Here is a 27,690-nt window from a genome sequence, read left to right as displayed (position 1 = left end):
ATTAAAAGTTCACTGTGAATCCTGAGCTGATTTAAGTAAGGCTCATACATTTTAAAGTAGCTTATTATCAGACACAGAAGAACTTCCTGGGATGCTGTCTTGTTAGTTGAATCATTGCTCCAGGTAACTACAGTAATCTTATTTTATTCCATACTGGATATACATATACTGTATACTAGATATTAGATACAGTTTTATTGTTGAGAACATACAGACAGAGTACCTCCAGTTCACAGGCCACGGTGTGCCTTGTTAGCAGCCATAAATCAGTCAGTTTATTTCCTGCACTTCAGACACTGCAGCAGCCGATGACCTCACAGTGTGCACCTCGTCTTCTCATCCTGACGAGTCTTGAAGGAGCCGGGCTCTGATAAATGCTCCCAGATGCAGAGATAGCACCCCATTTATACATGCAGAAATACAGTATATATCAATTCATACAGTAGATGTAGAGACAAGGTCACTTTCAAAATTCACTGGGACATATACTTTGATTTCTCATATGGTAACCAGAGCATGCTGCATTTAATAGAGTGATGAAATGATAACCTCTCCTGTATTGTATGTAGCATTCAGTGAAGGAAATACAGAGCATTACATCTGTACCCCTTACACTCTTCTCAGCTTTAGACAGGCATGGTGAAATTATTGCCCACTGATTGGTGCCAGTCATTTGTTCCACCCCAGTCTCAGCCACCTACTGCTGATTTTCAAAAGAGGCCCTGAATCAAAAAGACATCAGGAGCCTCAAAGGCTTTTCTCCATATTTTTTTTTAATAAATCTCTTTATACAGACTAACCACGCAAGTTTTTGAAGAGAGTTTATAGCCGTGCCATCCCATTACAAGACTGAATAGAGGCAGCAAACTATTACATGAACTATTAATGAGCTCCAAACTTTTACTCCCCCATCCCTTTTCTCCTCTTCTGCTCTTCTCCCCCTTTCATCTGTATTTGTCAAAGCATGGAGCAAAGACGCTGTGGTAGGTTTGTCAATGCAGGACCTCGGGCTAGATAGCACCCGAGGGTCTAGTAAAGCAGGGAGATGATGAGAGTTACGTTAGACTTCCAAGGCCAGAGAAGACAATTGTTAATGATGGTTTCTAGCCTGGAGAGTGACCAGGACTATGAGGGATTGAGCAATACTCAACTCAAGGGACCCTGTAAAAACTGTTAGCTTAACATTGAGTACGGTCATTAAGAAGTCAACATTTACAACATACATCACATTGAAGTGTTTTTGGAAAGTTTGATGGAACTGTTCCTTTATGTTTAAGTAAGGTTCTAAAGGTTTGTGCCTTTGAACTGAGTGTTGCTTTGCAGAGTAGGTTCAATGACTGCTCGGCTGTTTCTTGGAGGGTATAAACAATGTGGACAACTTCAACTGTTGTTACAGCAGTTGGGTGAGGTTGGACAGGGACGGACACACATACACACACAAACACACACACACACACACACACACACACACACAGTAGATGTGGTGTTGTGTGGCACAATAATACAGCTGGACCAGATCCAACCACAGCCTATAATGCTACAGTGTAAATCAGAGAATCATTATAAACCACAACCACCTGGAAAGGCTGTAATGTGAGTTAAAAAGGGCAGGATATACATAGTACATTGGTATAAAAAGTTAAAAACCACTTTCTTCCTTTTCCTTCCTTTTTCACCCTAAACTTTCCCATAATCGCAGCTGTTTCTGTGTCGTTTATAAGCACACTTTTCACTCTCTTCACTTGAAATGTTTGTCTTGCCAAATCCACTTAACTGTTTTTCCAAAGCTAAAATAATTTACATTGTTTCTTAAGAGATACGGAGAGGAGACTAAAACATTCTGACATACTAATAAATAACAGGCAGTTAATAAGGATAAGGATGTTTCAGAGGGGTGACATAGTTTTATTCAGCGGACTAAAACAAACAGTGCCTTCATCAGATTCTTCATTCACAGCAGATGTAGTCAGTAGTGGAATAGTTTCACATTTTTGTTAATTGATGTATTTGCTTTCTTGCTGAGAGTTAAATGAGCAGATTGAAACCACTTTAATATTTGTACGCTAACGTGAGCCAGGAGACTGTTTATCAGTAATATCTCATTAGAAAACTGGCCAGTATGATCGATTCACACATAGCTAGAAACTAATCATTACATTATGATTCATCTACTATATATAGTCCTCAATTCAGAGTTGTTCAGGAACTATTCATAGCGATAGGTCGGGCCTTATTTGTTCCTCAGTAACTAATCTGAATCTTATGTTCTGTGTTGTGTAACTAGTGTTAGCATAAACACTCAGAGCAGAGGAAAACAAAACCTACAACATCTACCAGCACATCCAGGCCTCATAATATATCATATCATGTTTATAACTGGTATAAATGGTTATAAAATGGACTGTTTCTTGGCTTGGCACAGTAATTAGCTAAGCTATGCAAGCTGTCTTCAGTTTTAGCACCGCACCTAACACACAGACTTGAGAGTGGCTTTGATTTGATCTCTTCATCTAATTCTCAGCAAGAAAACAAATAAGCATATTTCCCAAAATATCAAATTGTTCACTTTATGGTTTTGTGTCAACATGGCTCCTTTAACTTTGTTTTGTCTTTTCATAATTACTTTTATCTGCCTTCAAACAGGGGCCACTTGGCTTGGATGGCAAACCAGTGAGTATTCCCATAATGAAACATACAAAACATGCTTTACTGTAAATGACTGACTATAGTTTAATTTAACTCTATCTTCTTTCAGGGTTTACCAGGTCCCAAGGGAAGTCAGGTACACCATTACACACCTGTTGTCTTGACTCATTTTCAACTATCACATATCAACTGCACTGAAACAATTCTTTCTATTTCGACTATTTTCTATGAATCCAGGTGGGTATTTGGCCTGTGAGACACATGACAGTTTTCTGTACCTCATCAATCATTTTTACTGCTCCTAAGGGAAAAGTCCACGGTAGCCATCTTGTTTCTTGTTCCAGCTCTTAAGTCATCCCTGGCCTCCTGGCCACAGGGGACTCATGGCTCAACTAAGCCAAGTGCTGAATTCCCCTTTGCACTTCACCTGTGAGTCCCATCCATCACCCTTTCCCTGAAACCCTGCCACACTCCCAGACACACAAAGGTGTTGCGTGGAAACGGGTGAGCACAGCGAATGGGTTACATACCAGTGGGAATAGTGAGAGAGAAGATGGAGTTTGAAACCAACAACTGAGGCTCTTTAAAAAGTAATTACAATACCTTCCACACACCCCTCCCACACACCCCCATCCACTCCTAAGGCCTTTCTCTCCGGTCGCTTTGCCAACTGAGAGAGGGACGATCATCTGCTGAAACATAAACCTTTCACAGCACAATGAGAGGTGTTTGAATAGCTACTCCATCAAACATCATTCAGCTGTTGTTTCCTGCTAAAGAAGATCTCAAGCTGGGTCTGTGTCTTGTGAGGACCATCACAGAGGGTCTGCTGTAAAACCCCAGACCACCTGCTCACCAGTACTCCTCCCTGGAAGCACTGGTGAAGTGCATGGAAGTGAAAACAGGAGGTTATGGATGAAAACTGTAGAAAATAAGATTAAGTTGTTGATAGATGACACAGAAATGTGTGTACTGCTGTAAAACCAATGTGTTTGTACCACACTTACAAGAGAGAGAAAAGTAGGTTAAATTACATTAATATGACCATTTAAAAGTAGGATAAGAGGTATCAAGAAAGCCCTACAACTTTAAATGTAGTGCTAGATGAGTGTTCACTTCCTCTTTCTTCATCTTTCTCTACTCCCCAAATTGAAGGAGAAAGCAGTTCAGGAGATAAGCTGCTGTCTGTCATCACGTGGCCAGTCACATTTACTGCTTATCCTCTCCACTGGAGTCCCTCTTCAGCTCCATACCCCTGAACACAATTAGAGCTCTGCTGCAGGCAAAACGTTTGCCAGACAGAAAAGACGTGAGGAAAAAGGGGAACAAATTATGAGAGGGAAGCTTCAAGGCAGAAAGCATGGACGAATTAGAGACAGGGGGCTGAGTGAAGGCAACATGAAGCAAAGAGTGTGTGAAATACAGGATGGACAAAGGAAGTGAACAGTTTAGAGAAATTGAGACGTGGAAAAAGTCTCTGCCCACTTTTGTCACTTTTAGACAGGCTGTAGCTGGGATCAGAAGTAGTTGGTGGTAGGTTTCCATTCAGTCCTCTCTTTCCTTCTCTGTCACTCTGTCACAGTGACAGAGGGTCTGTAGTCAGTCTGTGGTTCGTGGTGTTGGCACATTTTGGGGTTCTTGTGCCACTTGTGAGCATCGGACAGCCTCAGACAGGCAGTCAGAGAGAAGGATGAGGCCAAACTGTCAGAGATCAGCTCATCTGTGGGCCTGGTGTTCATGAGATGATGCCAGCACACAGTGTGACTGTGCAACAGTGTCTCACATACTGTACATGAGTGCACGGGCCTGCTTTGAAAACCTGTGTTTTCAGTTAGTCTTGGAGCACTCCCCATCTAAGACAGTCATCCAAAGTCTAAAGAGTTTCCCTCTGAGAGAAAGACTGATGGAGGACCAAAGCAACATGTTGCCCTTTCAGTTTTATCTCTCAGAAAAACAGTTTTATCTCACAAAGAGAAATCTTAAAAGGGATTCTTGAGGCATGTTGCTGAACTAGATTTGCTGCAAGCTCACATCATATGGTCCTCTTGTGAAATATGCTCAGGCAGAAGTGAATCTTGATTGAACAGTCTCAATGGCACAGTTGCATTAAGTGGTATCACTGCTTGCCTTACTGTTTGATTGAATGCTCCCTGCTGGACGCCAATTGAAGATATATTGCTCTGTGCTGTATGTTGCTTATATCATAACTGACTTATTTTGACCAAGTGTCTCCAATTATCTCCTCTTGCCTACAGGGACCAGCCGGACCCAAGGGAGAAAAGGTATGCTTCAGTGTGGATTTCAAAAAGACAAGACAATGTACTGCATGGATGTATTTCTCTCAGTCAGGCAGCTTTAAAAAAAGACTTAAATGTACACACAGCCGCACAGGTGTTCTCTCCTTGCCCTCCCACGTTCACTGCTTCACTGCACGCCCATCAAACGAGCCATAGATTACATGTAGTTATGTAGGAGCTCATGTGTCTCCACACATTCTCACGTCAAGGCACTAAACAGGTTTACAGGCCTTCTGCAGGGCTCGATGATAGCCAGATGTTTTCCCGCTCTGTGAACCTCTGCCCAGCCTAAGATGCTAGTGACCGTAAGAATTGCAAGAGCTGGCAGAGGAGGCTTGTGCATGTGGTTAATTGTGTACGCACTGATGGGTAGCTTCGTGTGTGTGTGTGTGTGTGTGTGTGTGTGTGTGTGTGTGTGTGTGTGTGTGTGTGTGTGTGTGTGAGTGTGAGTGTGTGCGCGTATGTGTGTTTTTTTGTAACTGGAGCGAAAACTGTCCAGATAAGCATGACCACAAGAGCAGTGCAACTGCTGTAAACAGCACTCAGTCTTATGAGTGGGGATTGCAAATGACGGATGATGCTGAGGTTTGGAAAATTGGCTCCCTTCATGTAATCATGCTGGTAGCTCTGCGAAGAAAGCATGAACTCCAAATCCTCATCAGACAACCAACAATCCTCATCATGTGCACTTCCGCTTTTACTTTCCTGTCAGATGATTCCAATTGGCTTATCAAATGATTTACACAGAAAATGTTGATATCCTGAACTGGTTTTGAGTACAGATGACCTCTGAGTTGCTTCCTTCCCATTCACAAGAATTTGCTTTAGGCCTGTCTGTCACAGCTATTCTACAGTATTCTGTTGCATGCCAGATTCTGTGTGCATACAGTGGTAATAACTGCTGACAATTGTTATTTTCCTGTTTTTCTCCCAGGGTGACCAAGGAGACATTGGGCCAAGGGTAAGTCATGATTTCTGTCTTTGCCCGAGAAGTTGAAATGAGATATTTTTGACTTTTATATGTACAGTTTAGAAGTTGTCACTTTAATACGTCTTATTCAGCTGAAAACACATCATTTAACTGTGTTTTTTTCCTTAGCCAAGTGTTTCCCAACCAAAGGGTTGGTTCCCAAAATAAATCTGCCGGGTTCACAAGATGATTAAACAGATTAGCAAGGAAATCATATTATATTTTATCATATGATATATCTCTGGTAAACAAAATTATGCTTATCAGAATTTTTGCTTTGTTCTTTTTATTATGTAATACTGGATATGTTCACCTTTCAGGGCTTCTAAAGATTTTTTTAAATTACACCATTTTAAAAGGAAAAAAAATCTGTTCTTGGTTGAGCTTGGTTGGAACTTGTCTTGTTGAGCTCATAGTGCAGGATAGACATTCAACATTCAACAAATCATAGTAATATTAATAAAACCCATTATACAAAAACATACAATACAGAACAACATATTACACTGAGTACCATTAACATAAAAAATCAACTAAAAACAATACACCTTATGTTTAGTAAGGTGACCGAAACATATTAAAATACCCCAAATACTATTTGATAAAAACAAACAACAATTTTCTTGAATGCATTTGTTTCAATAGTAGTCAGACTATGAAACTAAACTGTTTTAAGCATACTTTCAAAGCCACATGTGTAAAACTGGACCATAACAGAATATCAGAAAACTACCAGCATAGCTATGCTGAAAGCCTGCAATGTTCCTCCTTAACTACAGTCACAATGTCACTTGTATTATTGGATATATAACAGTCACTGGCCGGATAGGTTGCCAGTCTATGAATAGACAAACACACATATAAACACTCTTCTAATTTACGTCTCTGGGCAACTGATTTTTCAGTGCACCTGACTTGAATGTCTTAGGACTGCAGGCTGACACAGGGAGCATATGCAGATTTCAAAGAGAAAAGAAAAGGGCTGAACTTCAAACTTCTCAGGCCAGGCAGAGAAACAGACAATCACAAACTGAAAATCAAAGTCCAAGAAGAGAGAAATTGTTTTGTTTCTTGAAAACATCAGAAAAATGACTAATCATTTCCTCATTATCAAACTGAGAGAACATTGTGCTCATGCAAGCGGAGAAAACATATGAAAAAGTTTTATCAAATTTTGGTCTGTCTATATAACTTTCAACACTCATGGCGAGTCTTTTAATATTATTCAAAAGAAAAGTGTGTTTATCCTCTGAGGCTACCCCAGCAACTGCACCAACAACATAGTCCGGCTCCTATGATGAGGTTTGAGTTGCCCACATCTCCAAATCTCCAGAGATGAGAAATGATGATATTAAAGAACGATGGAATTACTTAAACCTCACCATCAAAACCTAATGGTTGGGGCAGCTCGCCAACACTACCATTTATTCTCCACCAACCTTTTTTTTTAACATTATGGTGTAACCTTGCTCTGTATCTGGTCCATGTTGTCACTGTTGTCTTTTCATGTGATATCATTCCACCCACCACGAGATCCATGTAATTATCTCAGTGTGGTTTGAAAATAACCCCCTGTGCTTACATGTTAAACAGTTTGGATTCTTTGAAGAAGTAATGTATCCCACGAATTCTCAATATTTTTCCTTTCTTATTATGTTTAGAATATAATATCAGGTCAAAGTAACACTTCGTCACACGCAGATAAAATTTGGGATGAGCAACTGAGGTTATATATGCCTTGTTTGAGATTTCAGCTCAAAGATCTCTTCCATTTTTTCTGTACATTTTCTCAGATTCCTTTAAGATAGTACATTGCAGACACAAGGAGAAAACATTGCATGCATTAAACATATTATACTTGTACAAACATTAAATATCCAAATGACATAAGTTATTCATTCATGAGCTCATGAATAGTTCAAGTTGATTCATAATAATTAGCTTGAAATGTGTAACACACATGAAGTGTAACTAAATTATCCTTACAAATGATTTCTTAGTCTAAAATATCCAAACAATAATTTCCATTCTAGCAGTGAACTGTCATATGAGGAAACAAATAGCACTTACAATTACTTGGACGTGTTTCAGCCCGAGGCTTTCCTCAGCTTATGTTTGTTTGGGCTGCTGTGCACCTATTAAAGTTATGACATACAGTGATTTGTGACTGCTGACATCTCTATTTGTTTTTTCTGGTTGGCCCGATACTCTGAAAAACTGTCAGTTGAGCACACCAGTTCTTTCATTCTGTCATATTATGACCACAACCATTTTAACTTTCAACATATTCAATCATACACTATTTATAAAAACTGCAAATGCTCCTCATAACAGGCTTAAACCTCTTGTGTTGCTACTCACTGTCTGTCTTTATCATTATAAACATTCTTCAGTAAGTATCCCTCAGAGAACTAGATTTGTAATAATAATTAGAAATTGATGACTGTGTATAAATCTTGTCATAGCTGGAGTCTGACAATATTACAGTGTGTGTAAGAGTATTGGAATGAAACTGAATGACTATTGTTTTATAGCAGAGCACAAATGGAGTGTAAATTTGACAGGGCTGCCTAGCGGAACCGTATTCATGATGCGGTTCAGAAACATTACAAGAATTCCTGATTCCTATCAAGGCGTAAGCCATTTGATTTCCCAGCCTATCCTTCTACATTTTGAGGTAACAGTTTGTGCAAGAATTAAATCTTTTTGGCATTCTTGGTTACATAGTTCTTGCAAAGGATAAATATTGTACTTGGACAGAGCTTCTGGAGCTTTGATGTCCTCGGATATGTCTGCAGCCAAAAAACCTCAGACTATCGCTTAGAGACAGGCTTGATTTAAAACAAACTCTTCAGCTCCTAAGACTACAGTAGTTGTGAATGAGGTTTGGCTTGGGGTTATTTTTTCATAGATATAGAGATAGGTTAGCAAATGAAAAACTGTTGGTTTCTAAATAAATTGTTAAAAAAAAATTCTACAACAGCTGAGAGTCAAAGCTCCTCAGTGTCCAGTGTGTCTGAGTAGATATAACATAGGGCAGACCCATGCAGAAGCTCAGTCATCGTCTTTCTCTGATTTCAACATCATGGACTATTTCACCTCTGAACTCTTTGAGAGGCAAAGAATATATGTGTGAAAACAGGAAGCAGCCATGAATCTCTGTCAACCTGTAACTTCCTGTCAATCCATCATTTTCAGTGCCTTCTTCAGGCCGGATCTGGTCCATGGGCAGATTACAAGCATAGGATAACACGGGCATTAAAACATAATCAGACATTATAGAAGCACCATGAACATGTATCTAAAGGTCAAATGTAGTGTTGAATCATTTTTCAAAGCAGAAACCAAAGTGGGTAGACATTGTTCCCAGTCTCCATACTGTCAAATCAATATAGAGGAGAATGTCACTTGTTTAGGTTCATCTGGTGACTGTATTGAAAGACAAAGCCATGATGGTAGTTTCATCCCTTGCCAAAGCACTCTATTGCTTCTCCCAGAGCAGCTACAAAAAGGCAATGGTTAGACTGGACTCTGAGGTTGAATAGCTGTTTGTCTTAGTGTCATCTTATAGTCTGATGAGAAGGAGGTAAAGGGGAAGCTCACTGTGAAACAACTTATTCTCTTATGAGATGTTTAAGGAGCGTATATGTATGTGGTCTCCACTGTGGGAACTGTGTGAATGAGTGAATGTGACAGTGGAGAGAATGGGGTGTTAAGGCATAAAGAGAAGAAGGAGGGGTTTGCGGTATTGGAAAGAAACCTCAGCTATCCAGCGCTCACCACAGCCTGTTAACAGAAACCTCATGAGCAGACGGGCATCTCTAATTCTTACTCTCCCTCCTGCCCTCCTGCTGTTCCTCCTCCTTATTGTCTTAGATCTTTTCTCCACCCTTCCCTCCCTTCTATGTGTTTTTGGAGGGAACTCAACCAGAGAGGCAGCGCTAGGCTCGGAGCTGTCTGGCAGCAGACGAACTTTACTCCTTTCAGCTTGACAGACAGTCGCCACAGTTACTGTCTGTTGGCTGGAAAGAGCCACGCCACCTCTGTTTGGTTTGGTTGCAAAAGGAGAGATGGGAAGATGTTAAATAGAACAGACACACACAGTTAAATACATATTTGAATGGGAGACCCAATATATCATTTGTGAACTGGCACAGGGGGCAATCACTCTGAACTTTTACATCTACTCTTGTGTCTTGCGGTCATTTTAATCTATCCCATTATCAACTATATTGATGGTAAGTTGCTCACCATTCCCTTTGTCGCTTCCTTTCTTCAGGGTCCGCCAAGCTCACCCAACGCATTTGCAGGGCTGCACAGTAATCAGATTCTCACAGTCAAGGTTTGTCCCTCGCAGCAAACTGTTTCTCAGTCCTCCCAGCAGGCACCGCTCTCTGCCAAGCTGCTGATCTGTCACTATCCCTGTGGTCACTGAAGAAGAATAAGCTTTCTCTCATGGCTTACAGGCTGCTGAACACTCATCTGTTTTTCCCACAACAGTTGTCCCTCCTCCTCTCTTCTGGACTATCACCGTTAACAGTGTATTTCTGATTTCATTACTCATTTATCTTTTTCCTCTCCTCTCCTTTCTCCTTCTCTTTACACTATTTCCTTCCACTCTGTCCTTCCATTCCTTTCTGCATGTCTTGCACCTCAGATGGTCTTTCCCCGATATGACCATGGCTTTCTCTCTGGAGACCAGTCCAGCAGCTTTCAGAGGAGATTTCTGAAGGTAGACAACAACTAAGGCATGTGTGCAGTTTTAACACTTTAACCCACCACTCTTATTCACGTGCATTTGCAAAAAGCCATCACCCTTCTTTTTCCCCTTTTCCTTTTTTTCCACCATTTCTGAGTCATGTTGCTTTTAATTGATTTCATGTTTCTCATCATTTCTCATATGTGTACTCGCTTGCATAATTGAATTAACATGACCTATTAGGTGAAATTGCGTGTATAAAAGTTCCACAGTATCCAAATTATTAAATTAGGGACATATCTTGAAGGATGAACCACACGCATTTTAGAGCAGCTCAAGAAATGTGTGCTTCTCATTATAAGGAGAATAGAAGAGCTTTGTTGGTGACAGTTTAGTTAATAGAGACATCATAATTATCATTGCAAGGAAAGGAAAGAAGGCTTTAGTCTGCTCTAAGGCTTTGGTAATATAATTTTCATGAAAGCGCCTGCTGTACCAGCTTGCCGCAACAAAGCAAACCATAATACACCACGTCTGTAGAGATGAGAGGTTGTAGAGGAAGTGTCACCATCTGACGGTAGAGACAACACTGCTCTTACATCCCCCCTTAGTGGTGAACCAGACTTTAAGGGCATTAATGGTTTCTGTTTGTAGTATGCATGAGGTTGGAAGACATCAGAGAGAGACGTGACTCCAGTAAAATGTAAATCAAGTGATGAAAGGTTCTTTAATATGAGGTGACAGCGCAGTTTTTGTTTGGAGACACATAAACAGAATAAAAGGGAAAAAAATTTAATTCAGCATGAATGTTGTTCTCAGTTAATGTGAGAGAGCATGTGTTTGCATGGGTGTTTCCATTTGTGACTAAATATCAGTCTGACTCATACTGGAAAACCAACTCCAAATGAAAGATTGTGTTGCTCCATATAAGTTGGATGTGTAAATATGTAATTGTTTGCTAACAATGTGTTATATCTCCCTAAAAGATGACAATATGTCAGTGTTGTCATCATAGTTTGTTTCTGCTGCCCTCAAGTGGCCAAACAATCAATTAATGCTAGTTTAAGGAATGTTATTTTAATATTTGCTATCTAAAAGCATCTGACTGGAGCAGTTTAGGCCCAGCCTAAACTGTTTAGTTTAACAAACACAAACAACAAACAAGATTTTTTTCTACCTGTTGTTAGATGATTAGGGTTTCTGCCAGATATTTCACTTTTACTTATAGAGATTAATGTTGCCTGCAGGCTGTTAAAGATGTTTTTTCTTCTATACGAATGAAAAAAATCATCAAAACATGTTTTTTGGTCTTTCTCTCTCTCTTTCATCTGTTTTTCTCATCAGGGTGTAATAAGAAGGAAGACACCCGCACACTGTATTATGTGCCCCCGTGGTTTAATTACATACCAATACAACGTTTCTTCGCCAGGTGCGGGAGCGCATTATACAGTGTGCGGGTGTCTTCCTTCTTATTAGAGCTGCAGTTATTTTCACCCAGCACCTGTTAAATCAAGTTTAGATGTGCATGCATCTTCATTATTTTTTTTTTCTCATCAGGGTGACCAAGGCCAGGCCGGACCCGCTGGTCCTCCCGGTCCCCCAGGTCCCCCTGGCCCCAGAGGCCCCCCTGGGAACACTGGCAAGGATGGACCCCGTGGTCCTGCTGGAGAGCCAGTAAGACCCTCTGTTCATTATGTCACAGTAACAAATTCACACCCACTAGAGAAAACAATGGACCCAAGCATACACACACACTCCTCATAGTTGCTGTTATTCTCCTCATCTCTCACTCGCCCCCTTTTCCTCGCCCTCTAACTGAGGTTGCACCATAAAGAATGCAGTCACTTAAAACACCTCTGTCATCAGGGGCTTCTGTCACCCCAGTTGTGTTGACCTGGTATAGTTCAACCGCAAGGGTGTGACAGAATGCAAATTGTTTCTGTGTGTGTGTGTGTGAGTGTGTGTGTGTGTGTGTGTGTGTGTGTGTGTGTGTGTGTGTGTTAGTTATACACATGGGGGAAAGGGTCCACGGGTTAGGGTTAAATTGCAGTGAACCCATATTCTCATTCTTCCGGGTTTGCCAGTGAGCTGCGGCTTACCTAAAAGCTCCCAGAATAGCAACTCTACTCCTGGCCTCATCTGTTTTGTGTAAGAGAGTTGCCACAAAGCTCTGCAACACATCCCCATTCTCCCACCCTCCTACCATGATTGTGTCGCTGTGCACCCCTGAAACAGATATGGCACTGCGGCGAGTTCATGGGCAGTTTGCCTCACCAAACAATAGTTGTGCTGCTCGCCTCAGGCAGTTTGCGTTTCTCAAGATTAACTTTCTGCTTCCCAGAGTTTAGTTCATATGCAGCGGTAGCTTAAAGCTGTGGTTGTAGGATGGAAGAGAGAAGGAGGCTATGAAGGTAATTTTTGTTTATTCAAGTGAGGGAATGAATGCTCTGTTACCCTCAACTGGCACAGGACAGCAAAGGGATTCAAGTGAAATATGTTGGTTTCATTGGTTTTTATGCAGAATTGACAAAAGAGAAAGCCAGCGCAGCTCACAATATGACTAAAAACAGACGGGTTGAAGTGAAGGGGCCAGTCCTTTAACCTAGTGAATCTCAAATGTTTTTTCCCAGTTGATTAAAGGCATTGCAAAACCAAAAACGGCAAAACAAAGCAGAGTGGCGCTAAGAGCCGCTGCATGTTGTGGGCAGATGTCTGAGAGTAGAAAAGGTTGAACAGGAGAAATTGAGCAGGCCTGTCTGTGTGGGTGTCCTCAAACCCTTGTCGTTTATAAATGTAAAGTGCAAAGAAGTACAGCTCAATAATCTTTCTTTTTGCTGTTCTTCAACATATATAAGTTCAGAACATTCTTTTAAAAAATTCTGCAGTGTTGAAATGTAATTGGAAATGTATCTGACGTCTGAACTGCTCCTCCTGCACTGAGGATAAAAGAAGTGCTAAAAATTATTTGCAACGGTGATTTGTTTCACGCTGCTGTGGAGGAAGATCAAAAGACGAAGAGGAGGTAAGAGGGGTGAGAAGAGAGGTTAAAAGGCTGCTGGAGCAACTGTGGATAGGAATAAAAGAGGACCACATAGCAGCAGAGGAGATCAGAATGACAGTTTGTATGTGCAGTTGAAGAGCAGGAGGAAGAAAACCAGCTGGGAAACATCTTAGTAGCTTCTACTCGTTATTGTAAAGTATGGGACAGAGTGGAAGGCCAATAACCTCCAATTTATAATACTGCATTTATTACAGTGCATTGAGTGATCAAGTAAACACAACTACTTGATAGCAGAGAGTGTGTGTATCTGTGTATGAAACAGCAATTGAGAGAGAGATGGAGGGCTAAAGCTGTATCTGCCATGGATGACTTCATAACAGATGTTTAGTTGCTCAGAGCGCACGTCCACCTGGTCCTCACAAACACACCCGATAGGTCTGTTTACCCAAATGAGCCAAATCACTAATGGACAGATGCCAAAAAAGAGACATGGAACACTCTCTCACTGTTTGTATTAGGGGGCGCTGTGGCTTATTGCTCAGCATACGGCATTTGAATCCTGGCCAGGGCTCCATAATCAAATATCAAATAAATACTATCAAATATTTGTTATCAAATATGGATCAAATTTAAAGGAAAAACCAACATTAGGGGTCTTAATTTTTTGGGACTTCCATAGAATCTCCAAGTCTCTGAATTTTACTATTAATCTTATTTATCATAATATATTTCTCCATTTAGTGTTTTGGTGACACATTAATGCAATATCTCACATAGGTGTTTAGCAGGGTTGACATCCAGTGGTCACAAAGGCCATGGCATAAAATTCAGATGATTTTCACACTCATCAAACCATTTATTGACCCCCCTCATGCCCTGCAGGGAAGCATCTGCATTCATTACTCTTTGATTCCAAATTTCCTTCAACTTGTCACCCAACATCACACACTCCTACTCAGAATGGATGTTGTATGTCCATGGTTTGGTTTTTCCTGATTCAACACTGACATCTAGTGGCCATTCTGCACATTAAGTACATTACTGATTTTCTCCTGTGTCCTCCTCAGGGTTTTCCAGGCCGTGATGGCTCTGATGTGAGTACAATTCAAATCCTTTTTTGTTGTTGTTGTTTAAACCTCAAGCCTAGATGGCTAGAGTGTCATTTTATTTCTAGCTGGAGTTAATCATTTGTCTTTGTGTAGACAACTATAGTAACAATATATATAATTCTGCTTCAGGGACAGCAAGGGTTGCCTGGAAAGCCGGTAAGATTGTTAATGGATTATTATCCATGACTTAACTGTATCTCCTACTTCTTGTCTACATCAAAAAATTCAATCACTTTGTCAATCTTGTAGCACATTTGACCTTTGATTGAACTGTTATGAACTGACAGGGAGAAGATGGTCATCCAGGTTATCAAGGACTACAGGGTCCTCCAGGGTCAAAGGTACAGTAGAGCTTTACTCCTTGGTTATCAAGTCTTGCATGAGGATTATCTGAAATGTGTCTTTTGACCTTGTATATTCATTTTGTGTTGAATAGGGCGAGCCAGGTTTTGGAGAAAAAGGAGAGAGAGGCATGGATGGACTCCCAGGATTTAAGGTACATTTAGCAGTAGATAAATAAATAATTAGTTTTTCTTGGTGATAATATTTTTATTAGACATAAAAAAATATTAACTACCGGTTGTCTGAGAGTGTTTCACCATAATGTGTATGTGTATCAAACAGGGAGACAAAGGGGAAATTGGAGAGCGAGGACTACAGGGACCTACGGTATGTGTATCACATAAAGGGTTAAATCTCTATCACAATTGAGTTATTCTACATTTCCATTATGTTTAGTTGTTATCATCTTTAGGTGTTTATGAATATTTAGCTCATTCTTCCTGTATCTAACTCAGGGTTATCCTGGAGAAAAGGGTGCTGAAGGCTCCTCAGACATCATTGACTTCAATGGGAAGCTTCTAGATGCTTTCCAGGTGAGTGATAACTCTGTGAGAGAGACCAGATTTATGGTTGCACCATAAATTCCATACAGCATTTATTATTAGATCCCAAGTTAGAAACAAGCAGCGCTTAAACAAACCCAGAAAAGAGTTTTCTTTACAAAACTGAAAATGTTGCTATTTCTTCTTGACAGGCTATCGAGACCATCAGTGTTTCGGTAATTAGCTGTTGTCTCTGCATGGTTTTGGTGTTGTGGACAGTAACTAACACCTACAATAATGCATAGACACACAAAGACTTGCATACACACAGTCTGTTTGTGTCCACTACGTCTCCCACCTGCCTCAAACAGTGGATCTGTTTGTCTTTGTCGATGGTTTTGTACAACTCCTTACTTCAAATGTATTAAATGTCACTCTAGAGGCCACATCTAAAAAGAATTACTTAATGTCTTTCGTTTACTAGTCTACCAGACTCCTTTGTGTATTCATGTGGCATGAAACGTGCAGCCTCAGCAAATATAGTTCAGCTCTATCAGATAACATATAGCCTAAAGAAACCTGCTTAATCATGCAGAAAAATCAACAGCCTTTGTTACATTGCTCTGAGTGTGTATTCATGCTATGTGCTTCACAAGATACATGGCTTTAACTTGCTATAGGACAGCATGGTGTTTTTTGTCGACGTACTTGTGTGGCTCCACATAACTTAGTTGATGCACAGAGGGAATGCATTGGAGAGTAAGCACTCATAGCCTCCACAGTCTCAGTCTCACATCCCTCTCTTCATACATAAGACCCTTTGATTCTACTATGTACCGTGCTACATGCTAATAACAGATGTCTATCTCTGCAGTGAAGTGTGTATTTGATTAAAAACTACTATGAACCAGGTCCCCTTGGACCAGTTCTGAAATGGGCTCCTGCATGAAACACTGTAGACAGCAGCATGGGATAGTTACAAAGGAGTCGGTGAAAACATGGACATGAGATCTTATCAGACGCCTCTTGCCAACAAGGATCTGTTGGCACCAGATCACACACGCAAGGTCTCAACTAGAGTTATATCCATGGACCGGGGAATGCTCATTGGCCACCCAACTTGTGTTATGATCCATCCACTTGTTTGTGTGAAAAGCTGCATTGGTTTCATCTGTGGAAATTTTAAGTGATGATGACTTTTAATGGTTTAAAAACATGCTGAAATTATTTGTTTGTTACTATCATTTTCTTTATGTCTTTTTGTATAATTATTTGCATGAGTTCACTTTCCAATGATGGAATATCTCACACCAAATAGTTGTTTGTAAACATCTTTTGGTTGCCATGGCTTTAATGGAGGAAAAACAAAAAGTTAGAAATTGGAAAGCAGCATGTACACCTCAGGGAAGCAACGTGGTTTCCTTTTTTATTACTTCAAGATGGCTGAAAACTTTAGAAGGAGAAGTAACAAGTGGATATAGTGATTAAGGAGTGTGATTTAAGGGAGCTGTCATTCCTAAACCATCATAGAAGATGGCATGGGGTGGATATGACATGCATGTGCATTCTAGTTTTTATCCATAGTTAGTGTTGCATAAAGTTCCATGAATATTTTGTTTCTCCTCCTTTTGTTCAACAGTCTCACCCTGCATTAAAACAATCAACAGAATGTAAAATGATGCCAGTCTATTGTGTAGCACAAACCGCATTCATTGCTGTTTTATAAGTGATGTACAATAAAATTGCTTCAATTTGGTTGTGACCAGCTAAGAGAGTGAACGAAACAAGGCATCGGCTTTGTTTACTGTCATAACCGCATTGTGAAATCCATCAGCCTAGTCGTATTGTTTTGAGTTGGCTGAGGTTCAGACCTTATGATGAAATTCTGTGAGTTCCCAGTTTTTGCACCATTGTGATAAACACAGAGCATAAACAGCCCTGTATACCGTATACAATGTGTCTATGTGACAAATTAATTAAACCAATCCATATAATATAGTAATAAACCAATCTGCAGATTCATTCTTTCAGCTCACTGTTTTGGATTTATGCCCCACAGCATTACTATATTGGTCATTTTGCTGTTTTCAGCCACAACAGGCAGCCATTTCAAAACAAAAAGCTTTGATAAATTGCATGTATGGTTCTTGTCCAGTACTGAACGACAGACAGACAAAGTTCATGACTTGCTGGTGAACATAGTGGAGCATTCAGCTGTTAAAGAGCCAAATATTTTTCTCAGGAGTTGGTAGAGAGCAAAACAGAACTAAAACGAGGATGAATATTGGACTTGTATACATGGACACAAACCCTAACAATTACTAATGTTGCCTCATGCCTGCTAGGTATGAAACTAAAAGTTTATGATATCAACAGGTTTCCACTGGACAGGTTATTGGAGGTGCAAGATGAATAAAGTGTAATTCAGTGTAAGATTAGACACATTACATCATTTCCTCAATTTCTTTCTTTCTGTTTGTGTTTCACCAGGGCCCACCTGGACCACCTGGGCCCCCAGGCCCTGCAGGGGAAAAGGTGAGGGCTTGTGAATATTCTGAACCCTCGTTAGCCTACTATTGCACTGCTATCAGCTAATGATGAGATTTGATGAATAAATACACAAAATTTGTCTTTTTGCAGTGTTGTTACAGCAAATATTTTCTAATTTTTGTCTCCTGTCAGGGTGAGCTTGGTTTACCTGGGCCAGCAGGAGTTGATGGGGAGAAGGTATGGCTACAAAGAGGCAGAAATTACACAGTATTTGTCTACTGACAGATGCTATCATTTCTGAATATATATATATATCTTTTCATCAACTATTCACTCTGCTGAATGTGACTTTTTGCCTTCAGGGACCTAAAGGAGACATGGGTGAGACAGGACCTCCTGGAGAAAGAGGAGAGAAGGGGGAGATGGGACTGTCTGGGCCTGCTGTAAGAAGTGACAGCAAACATAATTTTTGATATGCAATCAGTGAAAAATATATAAACAATATGAGATAAATATTTCTTTCTGTGGGTCAGGGTATGGACGGACATAAGGGGGAGAAAGGCGACTGCAGACTGGATGACAACCTGGTCAGTATAACAAACAAGTTCTTCACATTAGCTCTACATTCACTTATATGTTTAACTATTAATGCAGACACGTAAATGTCAGCAACCTAAAATGACATAACAGTGATTTTGCACGTTTTTACCAATCATGAATACTTTACGTTACTGCCGTCTATTTTGCAAACCTTTCTGCTGATTTTTGCATAGCTCTTCTTTTTCTCTGGGCAGCCATAGGTTTACATTGATATCTGTATGACATGAAAATCAGTTGGCAGGCTCCTTGCCAGTTGTGTCATTGATTACAGTAAACATCAAGGCTGTATTCATTTTTTTAAAGATTGGTCTTTGTGTGTCATTTACATTTCAAATCTATCTGCATTTAAGCTGAACACCATATAACAGAAAAGCTTGCAAAAATAGAACAGAACAGAACTCATGTAATTCACTGCTGCTCAGGTTCAGATGATTTCCCAGCCGGGACCACCTGGCCCACCAGGCCCGCCTGGAGCTCCCGGGACCCACGGATCCATGGTGAGTTCTTATCCCATCATACCAATCCAGCTAGAAACGATTCAAGTTGACGTTTGCACCCCTAGTTGTCAGCACATTCACAGCTCACCATGTTTTTCAGGGGCTGCATGGAATGCCTGGTCCGAAGGTAAGAGTGCAAAGCAGTGTCTACTACAGCATGTAGTAAAGGCTATGACATGTAATTGTTTGGTACTCAGTGTTCCTGTGCTCTAATGTAGGGGGAACCCGGATATGGGATGAGGGGAGAGAAGGGGGATACTGGTGCTCCTGGATTCAAAGTAAGTGACACTGAGCCAATGCTATCATAATTACACATGGAAATATTTAATGTTTGAAATAGGAGAATTTCGCATAATGCACTGATGTTAAATAACTTTAACTCCAGGGTCTGGACGGCCACCCTGGTCCAACTGGTGCCCCGGGGTTAGTGGGTCTTCCAGGTGCAAAGGGAGAAAAAGTAAGCACCTCAATAAATGTGTTTTCTATATCTTTTTATTGTCTTTTGTCTTGAGTTAGACATAATTAACATGTGTGAATATGTGTTCATAGGGCAGACCAGGCGAGCCTGGATTAGATGTGAGTTCCTCAATAAGAATTTAGATTTTGGCATTTTCAATTAAACCATTCCCAATGAATTAACTTATTTAGATAATAAGCAACTTTGTGAACTGTTTGTGCTTCTATGTCCAGGGTTTCCCAGGCCTGATGGGAGAGAAAGGTGACCGAGGGGAAAGAGGAGAAAAGGTTTGTGCAAAAACACACAAAGACATATGATATTATTTTCATTCAAATTTAATTTAATTACAACCATTACCATACATGTATTTTTTTTTTTTTATGTATACACATAGTGTTATTTCACCTTTCTAGACATGATCCATTTTGTCTTTCATTAACACCTAACCGTTGTACTTGTCATGTGCAGGGTGACAGGGGATCAGTGGGAAAGAGAGGTCTAAAGGGCCAAAAGGGAGAGCAGGGTCCTCCAGGCCTGGACCAGCCCTGTCCTGTGGTATGTCACCTTCTACCCACACATACACACACACACTGTAATACTTCACGTTCAAACTGATTTACATCACTTTCCAGTCCCATTTTACACTAAAGACAGGCAGTACTTCCTTGTTTTCTGTTTCACTCTCAGCACTGTTTCTGTCATTTCCTCTTCTTTTTTTCTGCAAGTCTCTTTCTCAATGCTGTGAATGTAACTGGCTCTCGCTGACAGGGTTGTGATAAGACTAAAGGTCTGTCTGTGGAAGCAGGGCTTTCTTCTCCTACTCCTCTTCCTCCTTCCGGCCCTGAGGCCCCCTGCCCTTTGGTACAGTATCTCTGCGTCCTCTCTACTCACCATTCATGCATTAGCACTCTACTGCTGTTGCTATTCTCTATTCAAACACTGTCGGGTTTTTTCTTTGTCATTTCATCAAACTCTGTTTTGCACATGGTGACAGTCTCAAACTCATTTTTAGTTTTTCCTTGGAAAAAAGCCTTCACATAAAATAAGCAGCCAAAAAGAGTGTCAGTACAGGGATGACAGGACTTTGATCTATATGATCACACACATTGTAAATCAAATGCCTTTCTCCAAATTAGTGAAATGAAGATGAGAACAATGCCGGGTTATAAGAATATCTTGTTTTAGCACTCTGTTCCTACAATTAGGAGCTTTCATAGACACACCAATAGAGAGCGACTGATTCCCCCATTAAACAAAAAGAGTGAAAATTGGAAACTTACCCATCAAACAATGTGTTACTTCAAGTAATGACTAATCTTCCAGATTACAGATAAAAGATAGCACATGAAAATATAAAAAACTTGACTTTTAAAGGTTTTCTCTTTTTGCCTGATTTTGTGCTTTATAGTTTAGCCTCCAAATTTGCTTTATTCTACAACACCAATTTGCTGATGATGAGTCTGCACCTTAAACACCATTACAGTTATTGTCAATATTTAAACGAGAAGGACACATAAGTGTGAAGGTTTTTTTCTAAAGTAAAAAAAAAGAAGAACTGTGTCTAAGTGTACATGACATGACATCTTCTGCTGTTCTCACCCTGCAGGGACATGACGGGCTGCCCATACCAGGTTGCTGGCACAAGGTGAGTGTCCTTTCTTCAGAAAAGCATATTGTTAACTAATGAAATGATTAGCATTTGGTCATGACAGCAGTTGGCATCGTCAGGAAATAGTAAAAAAAAAAAAAAAGCTAACACTATCTATAATCAAGATTATCACTCATGGATTGTCAGCATTAATGTCATTGCTTGACTCTGATTTGATACAGGGGCATTTTGTAAGTATAGTGTGTGAGTTTGTAATTGTAATGTGTGCACATCTGAGAACAGTAATTATTTACTAAGTTTAATAGAAAGGATTTTGATTTGTTATGCTACTAATAATCAATGCCTACTATTCTTTATTTGCAGTGATGACTAACCAGCAGCATGGAATCTGTACATATTGATATGGTATATATTGCAACTAAATACTACACCGACAACCCACTCCCTTTTTCCTTTTTTTATAAAAACATTTTATATAATATATTGAGATTCTTTTTAAACTTGGACAGTATTATGAAAAGTTTAAACTCGAGAGATCCAGTGTTGTTGGTGCCACGCTTTTAAAGAGAAGGAACTGAACTTTTAGTGGGACACTTTGAAGGACAGTCCCGATGACAGTGTTGGAATGCCCAGACAGTCTAGCTGTCTTACTAACACAGTCTGACTCACTGCCCGATTGTGATCATAAACACTGTGTGACAGTGACGGTGTGTGCGCACTCACTGAGTCTCACAGATGGGTGCATGGACAGATGGACAGATCTCTGAGACTGTGGCAGATGGAGCAGTGTGGGTCACTGCTCTCTTCTCCTCTCTCTGTTTTTTGAAAGGACGAGATGACAAGGCAGAAGCTCAAACGCAAGCGTCTCTCTCAGCCCTGATGGAGTGCTGGGCCTGGCGAAGAAAGGACACATAGACAAAGGGGGCAGATTGGCCTTTATGAAGCAGAGCAAGTCATGTAACGCCTCAGTGCCAAAGCAAACTCTCAGATCCTCCAGTATGGAAACTCTCCAGGAGGGGGCAACAGAGAACACTGCATTTCCACATTCACTTGGGAAGAGAAGACACACCTGTGGCCGAAGATGTTGCACAACAGCTTGGGGAATCAGTTGAAGTTGTCCGGGGGTCACTAACGTCACTGGCACATAAGGAAGGATTTACTGCACAGATACATTGAACATGTTATGGTGATCTCTTGTATGGTTCTTTTGTAAAAGTCTTCACTAATTAAATGCATGGTCATAACAAGACACAGAGTTGTTTCGCATCCTGACAGCTTATATGACTGACTTGTGGTCCCTCATTGAAACCTCAATCGACAGTAGATTTATTTTCATTTGCAGTCTTTAATAGTGTTTCCATTTTAACCAACCACTCAGACAGAGTCAGTAAGTCTACCTTTTTTAAGGCTTACAGTGGTGACCTGTGTGTTGTTTGGTTTCATTCTGTTTAATTCTTATATCGTCGTCCAGTTACATTTTGCATTCCTGTGCATTGCCATGTTTGTGGAATATATAGATAGTGAAACTTCAAAGCCATATTTGAAGGAACCATTTATAGTATTCATGATAAACCAATGTGTCAGTGTATCAACCAGGGGGCTGATCAGCTTCAACACTAGATTGGTTCTGTTTGAACTGCTTTGACAAAATGATTGCCAATCAATATTTTCTTAATTATTTCCAGTGTAACATTGACAGCTCATTATCTTTTAATCACATATGAAGACGTAATGTTTTAATCACTGTTGCCAGTTCCTTTGGTTGACAGTGACAGTTCTTGCTGCTGACTTAAATGTGTGTCGTTTGTTTGATATTTTTGAATCATTATTAGTCATTTGGACTGAAGGACTAACATACTAAAGTATGAAATTTGAATCAAATGTAAACACAACCATTATTTTTGTTTTTTGGGGGAAATTATTCATTTTTATTCAGCAATACAACCTACCACAATGGTTTTTAACTTACTTATTTTGCATTTTGTGTGTGTACTTTCTTTCAGTTATCACACTGTTTTAGTCTTTGTTATCATATGACTTTTATTGGCATGTTTTGGTCTTTGTAATACATTTTTCTCAGATGGAATACTTTTTCGGTGCTTAAATACTTTTATGTGTCTGAAAGCTCTACTCCTCATATAGTCACACATGTGCACAGATACACATGGATCATTGTTTAAACATATGTAGGAGAAAGAGAAACTGTACTTGGCTTTACTGGTTTACTATAAACTACTTTCATACATTTTTCTACGTTCAAAACAGAGATAACGTGGAGTCATTATTATTCTGTTAACACATTCATAGAAAATGGTATACATTTTCTTAGTGGGCATCTGTGTATTCTACATTAATATAAGTTGCACTTTTTGATACAATATTAATTATGGTTAACACATGTTTTTTTTTTGTTTTTTTTTGTGAAACAGCATACATGTTCAAGTTTCCACCAGACATGACAGCTATCATTTACAACATTTTCATTGTTTCATGTTTTTTGGTAAATTATCTTGTCAACATACAGGCTGCTCAACATGTCTAATTCTACACACACACAACCACACACACTGCAACCTTTGCAAATTCAAACAGGGTCAATATAAGCATCATATATAATACACAATATATATTTGAGTTGTTTCTTTTTTTAGTATCATTTTGGACAAGAGGTTGAACACATGGACATGAATGGATATATGAGTTGTGAAAAAGTGACAATGAAAGTTTCAAATATCTTTTTTTGAGCTGATCAGGGGTGTATTTATATGCGCTGGATCATTCTCATGATTTAAATTCTTGCTTCATCTGCTATTCCGGTATTAATTTGTTCAAATGCTAATGTAGGAAAACTGCATTTCACTTACTGAATCCAGAAAACAATGCAGTGCGTTCATATTGCCGACTTCCTCTTAATTAGAAATGTCCCCAGCTGATCTATAAACTGCCTTATATTACAGATTATACAGTTATTATGATTTCGGCTGCATATCCCATTCCTGTTTAGGCCTGAAATTAGAGCAAAGTCAGTGTGTAACATAACATCTTATCAGCTTTATTTTTGCAAGGATCAGTTTACATACCTGAAAAATACCAAAGTTGCAATACTGATATCACACAAAACATTTTTTCCTATTATTGGGATGAATTTGATGTGGTGTCCCTATTTCATTTTCTTTTTTTTTTAATGTTAGCAGGGTCAGCACATCAAAAATACCTGGATAGAATCACTAATTTATGAAGTTAAAATTATTCTAGAAATGCTTTCTGTAAATGATCCATATCAATAAGCTAAGAAATAATAGCTGAAATACAAACTTTATTTGAGTCGTGATTAAAAAGTTTGAATGAGAAGTAATAAGGTAGAATGGTTTAACTGTAAAACCACACTGTCCGTGGCATTTTTATTTTTACTGCAAGCTGATGGTTATCTGTCACTTAACATTATTACATGTGTTTATTTCTTTTGCAGATTCTATCAGTTTCAGTTTTAAGGCTTATTGGGGGTCAGTACATGGCACAGTGTCTGCATACAGTTTGGTGTTTGAGCGAATCATATATCGCAGTATTAGCATTGACGTTGTGAGAATGTTGTTTTGGTTGTGTATCAGGTTGTAAAGGAATTAAGCTATTTTTGTAATTACTTGTCTAAATATGTATAACGTGAAATTTGGTGAGCTAAACATGCAGACTGAAATAAACTCTCCAGTTTTATGGTTTCTCTTTTCATTAAATCATAATCATAGAATTATTTATGATGTATACATTCATTTAACTTATTAGCAAGCCTGTCTTTCTTGATTTTGAGATATGCTCAGTCAACTCTACCCCTTGCTAAGTATGCAAAAAGCACAATGACATAAAATATGCATGTAATTATTTAGAAAAGCCATCATAGCCTCCAGTGAAAAATCAATTTGGTCAGAGGTGCGAATAAATAGAGAGGCTATAAAAGAAGTTCAAATTAAACCAAAAGAGATAATACTAGAAACTCAACATTAAAGTTGATATCTCTACACCAATAAGACAAAAATTACAATCAGAGGCCATCGTAATTGTTGATAATACAAGTGAAATAACTGTCCTGCTCCATTGTATGGGTCCCTATAAAAACTACATTCAGAATAAACCAAAGCTACAGTCAAATAAATAGAATACAGACATTAATGGAAAAATCAACAGATCTGATGCATTCTGCTCATCAAAAGAGCATTTCATTAACTTAAACTAACTTCACACAAGTTAGTTTAAGTGTTCTCATCCACATGGTGTTAGTTATGGCATCACTGTTTTCCTGTTGCTGCCTTGGACCATCTGACTCAAATATGCCTATTAGAGGGACAGATATTAGTTTGTTAGCTATCAGGCCAGTACAGATGTGTGCTCTTGAATTCACAAATGCAATCAAACTCATGCAGAGACATTTTCTCAAATCATTTTCATATGTCCTCCGTTGTTACAGTTGAATGAACTCATTGTTGTCTAAAAGTCAACAACAGGTTGCACAATTGGTTGCAGTTAAACACTGGGACAACGGCATGCAGCATAAACATCTGTTTACAACTCTGACTTGCATGTTTTTAATTTTAAATAAAGCTAGTTTTAACAAATGATCTTATACTTGTTGTTCAGTGTTTGAGACTATTAAATTGGTACCACATTTGCTATAGTCATGGACCAAGATACTATATATACCTGAGTTGCATTCATCTATATGTTTAAGTTACGTCATAGGTAAATCAACAGCTACACATAGCATGTATTCAAAATGTTTTAAAAGGGAGGGGAAATATCCTCAATTAATTAATGAGAAGATGGCTGTATTGCTGATATCATGCAGATTTCATAAACAGTCAATCTTAACAGAGGCAATATAATAAGTTTTTGATCTAACTATTGTCATTAAACCTTGTGTGTTATAAGAAAGAATTGCCTTCTAAACTCCTGTTTTTCGGCATGTGTAAAAAATATATCCATTACACATAATATTGCTAATGGTTTTAAAATTATAATTATAGATATACTGGCCATACATTTCCTTTTATTTTGCCTTATGAGAATTATTCTTGTAGGAACAAGAGCAATGCTTTCCTATCAATAACAGTACAAAAACAGCTGGCTATCATAACCAAAAACAAACATAGACATACAGTACAAGGGGTCAAAATAGCAAATTCCTGCTTAAAATTAAACAAATAAATGCCATTAATTGTTGTAGAATTGATCGTTTATTTTCAATAAAAAGGGAGAGCAAAACAAACAAAAACAAAAATATAACATTTTTGGTCACAAGACAGGATAAAACACACAAAACTGAGACACAGTTTGTAATGGCTGACATGTATAAACTTGCACCTGTTAAGAAAAATAATTCTTAAATTCATTTATAAACTAGGTTGACCCATTTCTTTAGATTAGAGTAGGCTATCTAAATAAGCTAGAATTTCAAATGTAGTCAAATGGCAGGATATTGTTAACCAATTATGCAGATTCGGCCAAAACTGTGATGTGAACATGAATAAAAAAGAAATTTACATCAACCTCAAACTAAAACTTGATTTCTGCAGTACTTCTTTAGCCCGAGGAGCAAATGAAAATCTGATATGAAACAAACAAACTTTTAAAACACAACACATCGTTAAAGATGTAACCAGTGTTACATCTTACAAAAAGCAGTGGGTAGTCTGGGTCACATTTCAGTTGTTAACAGCTCCATCAAAGTGATTTTTCCCTTTAAACTTCACACATGGTTTCATTTCAATAGCTAAATGTTCAAATGATCCAATATTTGGAACCAGGAATCAAAGACTATAGGAAAAGTCCAAAAACTAAAAATAGATTTGTTTATCAGAACTTTGTTTCTTCTTCTTTCCTCTCATTAATCATCTCACGACCCCTCAGATTTATCTGGTGTCCCTTTGGAGGGGCCCCACACCTAGGCTTGGAACCACTGGACTAAACTAGTTAACTGTATATACATAAAGTAAAAAACTAGCTCCACCTCCAGCAGCTACAGCACTAACATGCTGCTCTAACACTGATACTATGGTATTAATAATCTCATGATATCATATACAATAATATGTCAATTAGAGGGACCAAACCACTACTTTTACTGTAATACTTTAACTACATCAAGTTGATAATACTAATGTATGTGAGTAGGGTTTTTCATGCAGCAGTTACAATGGAGTATTTTTACATTACTTGGTGATATTACTTAGCCTAAATAATGATCTGTACTTCTTCTATTGGAATAGTAGAAATTAGCCACTTAGACTATTTATTTAGCCTATTGTCTCTTGCTTTGACTTTTATGTCATCTATGAAATCGAGAATAAACTCTTTTTAAAAAAAAAATGTTACACTGATGAGCACCTGAACAGTGTGTAAACTTGAAAGCACCACTTATATTCTCTGTGTGCTGTATGCTGTATAAAGGGTGACTATTACAGACTCGGTTGAACTAAGGATAATAAAACATCCGCAGCCCA

The 27,690-nt window shown here is 38.9% G+C and overlaps 1 protein-coding gene across 1 annotated transcript in view; it reads left to right on the top strand.

Moving 5' to 3' along the window:
* The window catches only part of col23a1a (collagen type XXIII alpha 1 chain a), a 118,380-nt gene extending 96,301 nt beyond the window's left edge, over nucleotides 1-22,079 (top strand). The window contains exons 6-32 of the mRNA XM_053323796.1: nucleotides 2,644-2,670; nucleotides 2,756-2,782; nucleotides 4,902-4,928; nucleotides 5,878-5,904; nucleotides 10,571-10,645; nucleotides 12,170-12,286; nucleotides 14,681-14,707; nucleotides 14,852-14,878; nucleotides 15,010-15,063; nucleotides 15,159-15,218; nucleotides 15,347-15,391; nucleotides 15,520-15,597; nucleotides 15,759-15,782; nucleotides 18,037-18,081; nucleotides 18,229-18,273; nucleotides 18,399-18,479; nucleotides 18,570-18,623; nucleotides 19,059-19,133; nucleotides 19,234-19,260; nucleotides 19,352-19,411; nucleotides 19,519-19,590; nucleotides 19,683-19,709; nucleotides 19,824-19,877; nucleotides 20,059-20,145; nucleotides 20,359-20,451; nucleotides 21,197-21,235; nucleotides 22,029-22,079. Coding sequence (XP_053179771.1) covers nucleotides 2,644-2,670; nucleotides 2,756-2,782; nucleotides 4,902-4,928; nucleotides 5,878-5,904; nucleotides 10,571-10,645; nucleotides 12,170-12,286; nucleotides 14,681-14,707; nucleotides 14,852-14,878; nucleotides 15,010-15,063; nucleotides 15,159-15,218; nucleotides 15,347-15,391; nucleotides 15,520-15,597; nucleotides 15,759-15,782; nucleotides 18,037-18,081; nucleotides 18,229-18,273; nucleotides 18,399-18,479; nucleotides 18,570-18,623; nucleotides 19,059-19,133; nucleotides 19,234-19,260; nucleotides 19,352-19,411; nucleotides 19,519-19,590; nucleotides 19,683-19,709; nucleotides 19,824-19,877; nucleotides 20,059-20,145; nucleotides 20,359-20,451; nucleotides 21,197-21,235; nucleotides 22,029-22,079 — 1,425 coding nt within the window. The remainder of the gene's footprint in view (nucleotides 1-2,643; nucleotides 2,671-2,755; nucleotides 2,783-4,901; nucleotides 4,929-5,877; nucleotides 5,905-10,570; nucleotides 10,646-12,169; nucleotides 12,287-14,680; nucleotides 14,708-14,851; nucleotides 14,879-15,009; nucleotides 15,064-15,158; nucleotides 15,219-15,346; nucleotides 15,392-15,519; nucleotides 15,598-15,758; nucleotides 15,783-18,036; nucleotides 18,082-18,228; nucleotides 18,274-18,398; nucleotides 18,480-18,569; nucleotides 18,624-19,058; nucleotides 19,134-19,233; nucleotides 19,261-19,351; nucleotides 19,412-19,518; nucleotides 19,591-19,682; nucleotides 19,710-19,823; nucleotides 19,878-20,058; nucleotides 20,146-20,358; nucleotides 20,452-21,196; nucleotides 21,236-22,028) is intronic.
* The last annotated feature ends 5,611 nt before the right edge of the window (nucleotides 22,080-27,690 follow it).

This window comes from Scomber japonicus, chromosome 8 (assembly GCF_027409825.1).
Source record: "Scomber japonicus isolate fScoJap1 chromosome 8, fScoJap1.pri, whole genome shotgun sequence".
NCBI classification, from domain to species: Eukaryota; Metazoa; Chordata; class Actinopteri; order Scombriformes; family Scombridae; genus Scomber; species Scomber japonicus.
Note: the sequence above shows the minus strand (reverse complement) of the source record. Positions and strands in the feature narration are given on the sequence as shown.